This window comes from Ziziphus jujuba, chromosome 12, assembly GCF_031755915.1.
Source record: "Ziziphus jujuba cultivar Dongzao chromosome 12, ASM3175591v1".
NCBI lineage: Eukaryota > Viridiplantae > Streptophyta > Magnoliopsida > Rosales > Rhamnaceae > Ziziphus > Ziziphus jujuba.
Window position 1 is genome coordinate 527,770 of NC_083390.1, and position 14,155 is coordinate 541,924.

Here is a 14,155-nt window from a genome sequence, read left to right on the forward strand (position 1 = left end):
GAGTTTATTTTTCAAGAAGTGTCATCTTTAATGAAGATGAGTTTCCTTTCCAGACAGGCTTTGGATTCATCAGCTCTAAAATATGTGATGGTTCTCAAAATAACTTAGCTACTCCTCTTGTACTTTTAAAATCATCTTCTTATTCTCCTATGTCTTGTGCACTTTCCCGAGTCCACAATTTAGCTCAACATCAAATTTCTCCTGTTGGTGATATTAATCTTCCATCTTCCACTTTGAAGTCTGCTAATTCTAACAATTCTTCATCTGATAATTCAACATCTTCTTCTGTTGAATCAGTTTCTACTCCAAATGATTATATTATTGTTTTAATCAAGTTTCAACTACTCATGTTTCAACCTCACCGACTGATCAGCAAAAAGCTGGATATGATCAGCTCAAATTGGTAACAACCATTTCTATTCAATCTATGTAGACATGGTTGAAGAGTGGAATTGTTAAACCTAAATGTTTTTTAGTACAACATGGTTCTAGATCAACTCTTTCTAATATGGCTTTACTTGTAGCTGTTTCAGCTGTTACAGGATTCTAAGTGGAAGGCAGCTATGGATTTGGAGTATTAAGCTCTACAAAAGAATGATACTTGGTCTTTGGTCCCTTATATTTCAAACATAAACATTGAGGACAACAAATGGGAGTGAAACAAAATGTTGATGGATCTATCCAAAAGTTATAAGGCTCGCTTGGTTGCCAAGGGCTTTCATCAAAAGCCTAGTTTTGATTTCAATGAGACATTTAATCCAGTGATTAAACTGGTAACAATCAAGTTAGTCTTAAGTCTAACTATTTCTTTACATTGACTAATTAAATAACTTGACTTCTATAATGCTTTTTTGAATCGAGATTCGCAAGAAGTTGTATATATTTCACAGCCTTTAGGATATGAAAGTAAACATTTTCCTCATCATATTTGCTATTTACATAAATCTTTATATGGTATTAAACAAGCTCCAAGATCCTGGTTCGATAAATTTAAGGTAGCTTTAATTCAAAAAAGGCTTTGTTAATTTTGTGGTGGACTCCTCTTTATTTGTGCTAAGACAAGGTAACACTTATATGCTGATATTGGTTTACGTTGATGGTGTCATTATCATAGGTTCAAATTTAGAGTTTATTCAAAAACTAATTATTAGTTTGAATGATCAATTTTCTTTAAAGGATCGTCGTGATCTATTTTTTTTTTCTTGGGAATTGAAGTTGTAAGAAATTCTCATAGTATGCTGCTTACTCAAACAAAGTATCCTAAAGACTTGCTTCTTAAAACTAAAATGCATGAAGCAAATGGTTGTCCTTCTTTTATGATGGCTAACAAACCTCTAACAAATTCAATAGGAAACGTTATGCTTGATCCAGGTTTGTATTGAAATACTACTGGTGCCCTTCAGTACTTAACAATCACCAGACTTAATCTTTTGCTGTTAACAAACTCAGTCATTTTGTTACTTCCCCAACCTTAGCACATTTGGAAAGTTGTAAAATACTACTGCATCGCTTGCGAAGGACATTGAATCATGGTTTAAGGTTGCAAGCTTCTACAAACTTGGCTCTTCATGGTTTCATAGACTTTGATTTGGCTAGTGACCACGATGACAAACATTCAATCAATGGTTATTTAGTGTTTCCTTCGTCCAAATCTTATTTCGTGGAGCTTGAAAAAACAATCTATGGTTACTAGATCTAGCATAGAAGCTGAATACAAGGCTATTGCTCCTCTTACAGATGAGTTGTGTTGGTTAAAGAATTTGATTACTAAGTTGCAAGTCTATGTCCCTACTCTAATTGTTTAGACTGAAAACTTAAGTGATGTTGCTTTGGCTTGTAATCCAGTTCTTCATCAACAAACAAAACCTATTGAAATTGATCTTCATTTCATTCATGACAAAGTTTTGGAGAAGTTTATGAAAAATTGATATATTCCCACAGAGGAACAGGTAGCTGATCTCTTTACTAAGCCTCTTGGCACACTAAGATTTTTGTATCTCAAATCAATGCTTAAGGTTGTTAACTCTTTGTCTTAATTCAACTTGTTAAAGGGGAATATTTGATATGAGACAAACTCAAGCTCAAATTTCGTGAAAATCTTAAATTTGAGGGGGAATGTTGGATATCATGTGCCTATTATGCCACATTAGTTGGATATCATGTAACCAACTTTGACGTTGTACCAACATTGATAAAAATGCAAACAGTAGCTTCATAATGAAGCTGATGTGAATTTCTAGAAAATACTCTCACTTTCTCTCTTTTTCTCTTTCTTTTCCTTTTTGAGATTATAGCAGATTCACGCAATACTTATTTGATTAATATTTTTAATATAAGATTTCAGTACAACTATAATCTACTTTATTTTGTTTTAACTAAAGAAATGTTGAGGAGTCACATCTTTGATTTTACTTATAATTATTTTATTAACCTTTTTTTTTTTCTAATTTCAATTTACTTTGTTTACTTTTTTTTGAAGAGTATGATACATGTTTAATTAAAATTATAATTAGTCTATTATGATTACAAAATCATATTTAACTAAAGCATTGAAAACATTTTTCCTAAAAAAATTTGAGAAAAATAAAAAAATATATATTTTTAGACTTGATTAGTTTAAAGAATATTCTTTTTGTTTTGACCGGTACATATAACGAAAATGTTGCATTTTATATATAGTTTTGTACATTGAAAAAAACAAAAACTAGAAAACAACTATATGCTATTTTACAAGGAATCCCCTCGACAAATTTTTTTCTGTCCGCTAATGGTTCTATAGAAAATGTACAGACGATTTAAAAGTTATCTTATATAGCTTGAGGACATTATATAAATAATAAATAAATGCTTAGTAAATAATAAATAGTTAAATCATGATTTTTGTACAAGTTCCAAAAAAGAGTGGGTCATTGTGATTTCTGAGCCAAAAAAGTAAGATAATTTTTTTTTGATTAAAAAAATAAAAAATAAAAAAAAAAGTGTGGAGGTGCATTAATATTGATGGCAAAAGTGCGGAGGTTTTTGCCTGGAAATGACCTAAAAAAAGAAAAAAGAAAAAGAAAGAGAGACCCCAACAAATTAAATGTAGAGCGCCATTGAAAAAGCAAAAAAAGCAAAACTTAGAGGTTTGGTTATGGATTGATAGCGCCACCGATCAACTAAAAATTGACACCTCTATTAATTTGCATGGGCCATTTTAATCTTTATTTCTAATGTTTTTATTATTATTTTTTAATTATTTACAATAATTTTTTTCTTTTCTTTTTTCCAATTATGATAGATCGGATAAGATTTTACATGACTTAATAACACAATTAAAAATAAATTTTATAATTATGCTTAAGAAATTAAAATCTTATAAGTATGGATGTAATAAATTTACCAATTAAGTGAACCTTATTTAACATTTTACTTATAGTTTGAAATTGAATAGTAGTCCATCCCAAGGAAATCAATTACATTTGTTTGTAGCTACATTGTGCGGCCTGTTCATTTATTATAATTATTTTTTTCATTTCAAGATGTCAAAATTATTTGCAGACTCTACTAACCGATGGAACGTACTTTGATTTATATAACTATTTATGTTGTGCTTCTATATAAGTAACACATTAATGTAGCTATACCATACATAATGGAAAATATTCACCAACAAAAAAATGAAATTTTTTTTAACATTCCCCTTAAGGGAACCTCTTTCTTTGTAATTAGCTCTGTAATGGACCCAAGTTAGAATTATTAATGAGTGAAGGGACCTGTAGGAGGGTAAGGCCCGAACGTCAATTATCATTAGTTGTCTGTTTAAGTAGAAAGACAAGTCAATTATGATAATATTTGACTACTTGTTTTTCCCTCAATTTCAATTTCTAAATTTAATGCAATACACTCAATTTCTAAATCTTTGAATATAATGTTCTTGAAAAGAAAGACTTTGAGTATAATGAAGTTTTTTTTATTTTAAGTATTTGTGCATGTTACATCAAAAGTGAAAGAGCTGCCAATTTTTTTTTTTTTAAAGAAAGTATATATTCTTATTTTTTGAAGGAAAAATTGAAAAATGCCAATAATGTAATTAACAACTTTGCCTAAATTCAAAACATTAATGTATTTATTGCGATTTTACTTTTGCAAGACTTGTTGAATTGGATTTGCCAATTTATCACCTTTAATCTATTTCAACTCATATAAATATTGATCCTATTAATAAATATTAAAAAATATCAAAAATAAATTGATATTAAGAAAACTCACATAAATATTATATCTTTCATTTTTTTTATTTTAAAATAATTCTGATAATCATTTATAAACCTTTTAATTGGGGGCATTGGTTTGATATATATATATATATAATTAGGGGCCTTAATGATTTTGGTGGCCTTACCTAAAAGCCAGGCCTATTAATTAATTGTATAAATAATATTAAATAAGCGGTTGGAAGTTTGAGGGGGTCTTTGTTTTTTTTCCTACACAATAATAAGAAAAAATGAATATATAATAGGCATAAAAATTAGAAAAGGCATGACAGCAGCGTTGGCTGAAAGGAACTTCTTCTTTTAATTTGTAGTCGACTGCTCTGCATAGAATTAGAGGAAAATCAAAACAAACCCTGAAGATTGTTTTATTCACTAATGGCCTGTTTGGTGGACAAAATTAGGATTGTGTTGAGATTAAATAAATCCAAATCCCCGTATTTGATATCAGCAACTAATAGGATTAAGAAATCCTGAATCCATCAAATAATCTTTTTAAAGTGGAATAATTAATCCTAGGTAAAAGGGTGAGATAATTTTATCTCACTCATATTTGACTTTTTGTAATTTCATTATTTTTTTTTTAAATCTTTGTTTCTTCAGTTTTTTTTTTTCCAGATTTTTTTTTGAACTCTTTCTTTCTTTTGTTTCCCCCTTCTTTTCCTTTTTCGTATTCTTCCATTATTGTTTTTCCAGTTTTTTATCCTTTTTTTTTTTTTTAGGGTTATCTCCTTTTCCTTTGTTTCTTTCTTTTTTTTCATCATTTTTTAAATCTTTGTTTATTTTTTATTGCATTACTTTTAGTTTCATTTTTTTTTTCTCTTGCTCTCTTTCCATTCCATTTTTTTTTTAAAGAAAAAAATTGCTTTTTATTTTTGTTTCTCTAGCCTTTTTTTTTTTTATTCCCTTTCTTTATAGCTATCTAGATTAATAAATGCAATTTTATTAGTTAATATTAATGATTTGTATATTAATGAGATCAACTTTTATTTTAAAAATAATTGAATAAAGGAAAATAAAATAATTGAATAAAGGACTTTTATATATTTTTTTTAGATTGAGCAAATCTAATTTAAATCAGTTTATTTTATTCAGAAATCAATTTAATAGTATTATATATATATATATATATATATAATTCAACTTGTCCAATTAGTACCAAATACAAAACTAAATTATTCTTATCCCATCAAATCTCGATCTCAATCTCCATCCACTCCACGCCTGCCAGCACGAGGCGAATGTCAAATCCATGTCTTCAATCAAAATATATTAGCTTGCTTTGGCTTAGGGATGAGATGATCCTTAATTTAACAAATTAATATATACACACAGATTTCATAGCGCCTCTCCAAAACTTTATATATAGAGAGAGAAAAGGAGAGAGAGAGTTTAAGGTTGAGAAAGAGGAAGATGAATGATGAATTTATAGTGTCCATTGGAAGCACCCAATTCACCCAAAGAAATTTGCCATACCTTTATAATCTCTTGAGGAAACCAGTGTTGGGCCCCCAAGACTGTTCGGTTAAACAAGGTCTTCATCAATGTTCGATTCTCACCCCTTCTCTTTTAATTTCTTTCGTACCCACTCTAACCAATTTCCAATCTTCTCTTTCTTTATTGTAAACTTTGTTTGTAGATTTGGCTTTCAATGCGTAATAATTAAAAAAAATATGGGCTCGTATGCGAGAATGTGACTGTGGGAGGCTGTTGAGTACTGTGAAAATGTGACCGTTGAACCCAGAATATTGTGGCAGATTACATGCCTGAATATTAAAACTTTAGAAGTTGGATCCTTCGTCCCCATTTTCTTATACCCAAGCTTGTCTTATCACTAAAGATAGGATACATCATTAAAAATCCAACTAATTTTCCCGTTAGCTCCCATTTCTAGTTCCGTTTTCTTTTACTTGCACCACTGTCCACATTACCAACTACAACAAGTTTTTATTTACCAAAAGAAATTGCAATACGCCATTTTCTTATTTCACTTTTGGTTTTTTCCTTTTTATCTAAACCCTACCATTGCACAGTTTTGTAAATCAAAACAACCGGTGTCGATATTTAAAATTGCACCTTGCTTACTCTAAAGCATCAGAGAACAACATCTTGAGTAACCTTTATAGTGTTGAAGTTTTTAGTGCCTTCAACATTGATCTTATCAAGTTCTTCAACACTCTGTTAAAGAACATGGGTATACATTTTTCGAACATTGTTAACCAGAACACCAACATGAAATCCTTCAATGGTCTTGCAAATCCTTAGAACACCCTCGGAAAGGTTACTGATGGAATCGGCGAGGACGATCTGGTCTGGGTCTTGCAGAATTTACTTGAATTGCATTTGAAACATCCTTGAGCTTATCCGGGTTTAGGGATGTCAATTTGCCCCGCCCATCCCCGAAACCGCGGTGCACCGCCCCTAATGGGGCGGTTTTTCCCCGCAAAAACGGGGTGACGGGGCGGGCTTGGGCTTACTCTCTTAGACCCGAAGCGGGGATGGGCCGGGACCGGGTATTAAAGACCCCGGCCCGAACCCGGCCCGTATATATTACCTTTTTTTTTTTAATATTTTGAAAATTAAAATTAAACTTATTCGATTGGTTATGGGCCGAAATTAATGGTATGAAAAATTAAATTTTATATTTTTTTGTGTTTAATAATTTTTGTATTTATTGTTAACTAATTAATCTCATTTTTGTTAGCTTCATCTTCTTCACCGTATGTTGGAGCTTGTTCTTCCACTATGAGTGACATAGAAATTGATGAGGAGGTAAATTGAATTTATTTATTACAAAAAATGTTTATATTAAATTGTTTAAAATTTTTTGATATTATTTAATATTTTTGTCTATTTTTGTAGCAATCAACTCTTACGGAACATTCTTTCATGGAGACTTAAGGAAAGGAGAAGTAAAACTTTATTATGTGTGCATGTGTATTTTTATAAATTTTATGTTTATGTATTTGGATTATATTATATTGTATTTTTTGAGAATGTATGTTATCAAAATTATAAATTTGAACTTTGATATCTTTTATTGTATTTTTATTATATTTTTGGTCATTTTATTTATATTTTGCTTATAGAAGAAATTTTTTAATATAAATTTATCAAAAAAAATTATATCAATTATATGAAAAAAAACAAATGGGGAAACCGTCCCCGCACCGCCACCGATTGGGGAATCCCCGTCCCCGCCCCGCTTCTAAAAAAACGAGGAAAATTGCGGGGATGGGATGAAAAATCCCATATGGGGATGGAGACGGGATTTTAAAAACCGACCTCGCCCCGCCCCGTTGACATCCCTATCCGGTTTCGACCCACCAATTTCAAGTTAAGGCCTTTACGAGTCAATTGAAAGACGAAGCCTTTGCTTCGTGCTTTCAAGTTATTTTGTTTCAATTCTATTAAATAAATAAATCAAAAACTTATTTTGTTTCAATTATGGATATGTGAGAAAGAGCGCAAGGGGAGGGTTGGAAAAAAAAAAAAAAATAGAGAAAAAGGGATATACCCTTTTGCAATTGGAAAAAAGCTTATTGCAATTGATGATGGAGACGAAGATGAAATATGAAAAGAAAACAGAACTAGAAAATAGAAAATAGAGCTAATGGAAAAATGAATTGGGATTTATGATTTGATATATTTTGTAGAACAAAACATATATTTATTAATTAATGGGATGTATTTAATAATGTCTTAATATTTTATAATAAAAATTGAATATGAAACAATAACATTTCACAACCGATAAATTTAGGATGATTAAATCTTTTTATTAAAATTTTAATATTTATAATTTAATATTTTTGAAATGAATTTTTTTTTTTGGATGAATAATATTTTATTTTTATTTTTAAATGAGTTAACTTTCTATAAATTCATATGATAATATCAATTTAATATTATTAAAAAACTGTTAACATAATTAATTATTTTGTTAAAAGAATTTCTTACCTGTAACAGCCAAACTTAAGAAATTGGTAGATGGCATAGCTGTCCGAAACAGAGTCCATGGTAGAATTTTTGTCATGAATATTTTAAAAGTCTGTTCTGCTGGTGGGAGAAGAACACACATAGACGGAAAAAGTAAGAATTGTGGGAGTGTCAGAGAGACCAATCCAATCCTCTGCACTCTACCTCGATTGGGCTTGTCTCATCTTTTCGAAATCGGGCAAATCCAGTAGAATGGTGACGGAGTTTATGATGTGGGTTGATTCTGTCCATCACCACAGAAATGGCTTCCAATCGGAAAACAAGACCGACATTTTTATGGCCAGCAAAAGCCAAAATGGTGGGATTGTGGAACTTAGGAAGGATATTTTATGAAGGATGGTATTCTTGAAGATAACACAAGGGACCCACTTGGACTGTGATTCATCTCAATTTCCGCTATTTTAATACCCTACCAGTTTGACGCACAATCTAAAACAACTCTGTACCAAGAAATCCTCCATACAGTATTTACTCTATTAGCGGATAAATCTACATTCTAATCATATATATATATATATATAATACTGTGTCTAATCACTACTAACTTTTTCAATTTAGATTTGATTTGATTTTTCTTCATATTTTGCAGTTCTTGAGAGAAAAAAGATTCCAACAGACAATTCCCCAAGTGAAGGTTGAGGATGGTGAAGTAATCGCATGCGAAAAAGCTACAACTTCACTGAGGAGGCCTGTCCATTTCTTTTCAGCCTTGCAAGCCGCTGATGGTCATTGGCCTGCTGAAAATGCTGGCCCACTGTTTTTCCTTCCTCCTTTGGTTAGTATGTTTGGATTTCCACTTCTTCATGTTTTTATTTTTATTTTTATTTTTTTTGACCCAATATAAGATATTCTTCAATTATCTGAATGATTTTGTTTTTGATGTTTCACTCAAGATTTTGAATCTATATATATATATGCAGGTCATGTGCTTGTATATTACAGGACACCTTTCTTCTGTTTTCACTGCAGAGCACCGCAAGGAAATCCTTCGCTATATATATTACCATCAAGTATGTTTGTTATTTTCCCGAGTGTTCATTCAATTAATACAACTTAATTAAACCATGTTAATGAATTTTAGAATGAAGATGGTGGGTGGGGATTGCATATCGAGGGCCATAGCATCATGTTCTGTACAGCTCTTAACTATATTTGTATGCGAATACTTGGACAAGGACCTGACGGTGGACAAGACAATGCTTGTGCAAGAGCAAGACAATGGATTCTTGATCATGGCGGTGTAACGTATATTCCTTCGGGGGAAGACTTGGCTTTCGGTATATATATCTGCATTCGCTGAAATTTATTTTACATTAAGAGTTACATTTTGGGAAAAGAATACAAATCTTAGTCAAGGTGAAGTTATATTTCCATCAAAGAGTCTAGTAAGAATTGATTTTTATTTGATATTCTACATATGTAATGTGATATTCAATATACAAATCTTAGTCAAGGTGAGGTTATCTTTCCATCAAAGAGTCTAGTAAGAATTGATTTTTATTTGATATTCTACATATGTAATGTGATATTCAATCTTATATCCTTTGTCCTATTATTTTAGATACTTGGTTTGTTTGATTGGGCTGGATGTAACCCGATGCCTCCTGAATTTTGGATTCTTCCATCATTTCTTCCCGTGCATCCAGGTTTGTTTGAAAATCAGTTGGATACATTATGCGCTCATTTCACATATAGGAAGGATGCTAAGATATGAAATCCATATATCTATCTATATTATATATACACATTATAAATCCAGAGGAACTCTCAGTTGGCAGCTGTCATCCACTTTTAATACCTCGTCCTTATTTGATGCATCTAGGATGTGTTCTATACAAATACTTAACAAGAACAAATAACTAAGTAAAGTGCATTTCTAATCATAGCAAACTGTTTTTATTGCTTACTCCAAATTTATACTTTTCTTTCTCCCTACTGAATGCAGCTAAAATGTGGTGCTATTGCCGGATGGTTTATATGCCCATGTCATATTTATATGGCAAAAGGTTTGTCTGTCAAATCACACCTCTTATACTGCAATTGAGGGAAGAGCTTCATGCTCAACCTTTCAAGGAAATTAATTGGAGGAAAGTGCGTCATCTGTGTGCTAAGGTGGGTAAACCTTAATTAGCGCATCAAATGTTGATACGTATGTATATATATATATTTATATTTATATATATTTTTATGATAACATAGTTCTTTTATGTTCTTAACTCAATGATGTATAACACAGTTATTTCATTATAGGAGGATCTATATTATCCCCATCCTTTGATACAAAATCTACTCTGGGATAGTCTATATATCTGTACTGAGCCCCTTCTTACACATTGGCCCTTTAACAAATTGGTTAGAGAGAGGGCTCTTCAAGTTACAATGCATCATATTCACTATGAAGATGAGAACAGTCGGTACATTACAATTGGATGTGTAGAAAAGGTAGATAACTATTACGTTCAATATATACATAATTTATCTTTTGTAGATATATTCTTATGTCAGGTGCATGGAACAGGTGTTATGCATGCTTGCTTGTTGGGTAGAAGATCCAAATGGTGACTATTTCAAAAAGCACCTGGCTAGGATACCTGATTATATGTGGGTTGCTGAAGATGGAATGAAAATGCAGGTTATTATGCACCCTTTCGTTTTTCCTTCCGTATGAAAGTTCATTGTTCAATTTATGTAGATAAAAAAGGGATACTGATTTTGGTATCATAAAATTATTGATATTCAGAGTTTTGGTAGTCAAGCGTGGGATGCTTGTTTTGCCATACAAGCTTTGCTTGCAAGTAATCTCATCGACGAAATTCCATTGACACTTGCTAGAGGGCATGACTTTTTAAAGAAATCTCAGGTTTCAAGCTTTTCTCAAAAAAACATGTTAACCTTATTTATAAAGTAATTTTTTTAATTACAGAAAAATAATAGTAATAATAATAAAATAAATAACTAAATAAAAAGAAAAGAAATGAAAACATGATTAAAGTTTATAAACTACATGGACCAATGTTTATTTTTCTGCTTGAAACGTGAAGGTCAAAGAAAATCCTTCTGGTGATTTTAAAAGCATGTGCCGTCACATTTCTAAAGGATCATGGACATTTTCTGATCAAGATCACGGATGGCAAGTTTCTGACTGCACTGCAGAGGGCTTGAAGGTAATCCAGATCAAAAGTCAACATCATTAATGGATTTGTGAACTTTGTCACCATACATATTTAACTCAATTCTCTTGTATTTCACAGTGTTGCTTGTTGTTCTCATTGATGCCACCCGAGATTGTTGGTGAGCATATGGAAGCAGAGAGGTTGTATGATTCTGTTAATCTCATACTTTCTCTACAGGTGAGGATTTGCTCATAGAAGGTTCTTGTATATTTTTCACGTCTATTATTTGTAGGCATAGATGCAATATTTGAACTTTTTACATGACCAGTTTATGAAAAGAAATGAGAACAAGAAATCAAACTATTTAATGGCAAGTTTTCTAGACCTTCTTTCACTATAAAGTTTCCGCTTCTAGTGGGTGGTGACAGGAATATAATTTGCTGTAACTTTCACTCAATAAGTAACTTTCAATATTGTAATATATATAGTTTCTCCTCTTTTATATATTTTTCTTTGATGTTTTTGTATGTATGCAATAATAAGTTCTATTTTCTGACTTAACCATAGAGTAAGAAGTAAGTAGTTTGACAAAATAAATTTAAGCTCTTCTGAAAGTAGTTTCCTTGGCTAATATATGCATTTCAAATAACCCTTGATCACCATATGCTAATCCAATACTTCTTTTTTATTTTTGACATTCAGTTGCTTAACCCCACTGAATTTTTCGTGGACATTGTCATTGAGCATGAATTTGTGGAATGTACTTCATCAGCAATCCAAGCTCTAGTTTTATTTAATAAGTTACACCAGGAGCATAGGAAAAAGGAGATAGAAAAGTTCATAGCCAATGCTGTCAAATTTCTTGAGGACATACAATTGCCTGATGGTTCATGGTGTGTTTCCTTCCACATTTTACCATTAGAAATGTTTGTTCTAGTTAATTTATAAGTTAATTGATTACGTTATAAGCATTTCACAGGCATGGAAACTGGGGGGTTTGCTTCACATATGGCACATGGTTTGCCTTGGGAGGACTGACAGCCGCTGGCAAGAGTTACGACAACAGTCCAACTATACGGAGAGCAGTTGAATTTTTACTGAGGAAACAGAATGAGGATGGTGGCTGGGGAGAGAATTACCTTTCATGCCCAAACAAGGTAACATTTTGAATGTGAGACTGATAATAAATGAAGCTTCAGGATTCAATCATAATATGTGCTTGCTAATACAGGAATATGTACCTCTTGAGGGAAACCGTTCAAATTTGGTACAAACTGCATGGGCAATGATGAGTCTGATTCATGCTGGACAGGCAGAAAGAGATCCAACACCTCTTCACTGTGCAGCAAAGCTAATTATCAATTCCCAAATGGAAAATGGTGATTTCCCACAACAGGTATTATATAACTCTTCTAGGCATAGTTATCTACGAATTAAAATTTACGTTTGTTAATCATAAACATAAAGATGATTGCATTCTCACAGAATATGGGAAAATTTTAAGAGATAAGGACCAAAACCTCTTGACCAAGTATTCATGGATTATGGTTCTAGTTTGATGTTCTCACTACAGACCTCCTATGGCATTAAATGACGGGAGTTTTCTTGGGGAACTGTATGCTACATTACGCAGCATACAGGAATATCTACCCATTATGGGCTCTAGCAGAATACTGCAGAAGATTACCTTCTAAAGCTGAATAAAAATGTGACTGCCCTACCATAGCTTATACACCTATAAGCAAGAGCATAAAAGGTAGAATTAAGCAAGTTATTAGTTCGTTTTCTATAAATTGTGACAAAATTGTTTTCTTCCCTTGATAGTTTTTAGATGTCTAGGTGGGTGAGTTGCTGTTGTATACTTTGCCATGGATTGAAGTTTAAGAAAGGAAAAGAGAGAAGAATTATTTTCCCACTGGGCTTTGTTGTTAAACTTGATTATATATATATATTCTTTTTCTCATGCCAATTTGCATTGTTGAAATATGGCAGAAAGTTGAAGGCACCAGTAGGAATGCTCTTTTTGTTCTATTGAGCATTGATCATTGCCAAACCTATTCTACAGAGCAGTTACTTCAAAAGAAATGGAAAATGAACGTAAATCAACCTTAATAGATTGTTTCTAGTGTAAAGAACATCTAATTGGATTTGTCAACTGTACACTGTGCTTAATTTGCTGGGGAAATGGGTGTCTAACTAGGAAGAATTTCTCAAAAAAATTAAAAGATTAATTTGTGATGGAGTGAAATACATAGTTTCGTTGATCTCTCTATCCGCTACTAAGGAAGATTGAAGCCTCTTCTCCCCGAAAACATCTGCAGACCTTGAGACCTTCCAGGGTAACTCCCCATCCAAAAGGATTAGCTCCAATTAGGGGGCCTCTTTCTGATCATGATTGATTGAGAATAGAACCCCTAACAACCCCCCCGGTGGTGGACCAAAGCAGCGTGAATGCAAATAAAAAACACCTCCCAGATAAGCTTCTCGGCCCCGGCGGTCCGCGTAATAAAAAAGACCTCGACCGAGCATAATTACATTATCCCTTCGCTTCGATTCGGCAAGGATCTTTCCTCCCCGAGATCGAATTCCTTATTCACATTTCTTTGACCTCTCGTCGTTAACTCCTAAGCAAGCTTTCTTATATTCCTTTCCGGTTTGTTCTAGCTCACTCGCACACTGCCGCCATTAGAAATGCCTAGGAATGGATCGTACCCACGGATAAAGGTTGCTTCGTTTCCCACCGGAGTCGTTGACAGGCAGCATGGGAAGGGGGGTTTTAGGCGGAAAACT

The 14,155-nt window shown here is 32.4% G+C and overlaps 1 protein-coding gene across 1 annotated transcript; it reads left to right on the top strand.

Annotated features, from left to right (window-relative positions):
• The first annotated feature begins 8,282 nt into the window (after positions 1–8,282).
• On the top strand, positions 8,283–13,328 carry LOC107425954 (beta-amyrin synthase-like). Its single transcript, XM_060813523.1, is given in 15 exon segments — positions 8,283–9,027; positions 9,173–9,262; positions 9,334–9,509; positions 9,511–9,529; positions 9,814–9,898; positions 10,198–10,364; positions 10,503–10,694; positions 10,771–10,884; positions 10,993–11,112; positions 11,294–11,416; positions 11,504–11,602; positions 12,068–12,258; positions 12,345–12,522; positions 12,597–12,761; positions 12,851–13,328. Coding segments are annotated over 14 exon segments (1,734 nt in total). The 5' UTR covers positions 8,283–9,027; positions 9,173–9,175; the 3' UTR covers positions 12,869–13,328.
• Positions 13,329–14,155: the final 827 nt, after the last annotated feature.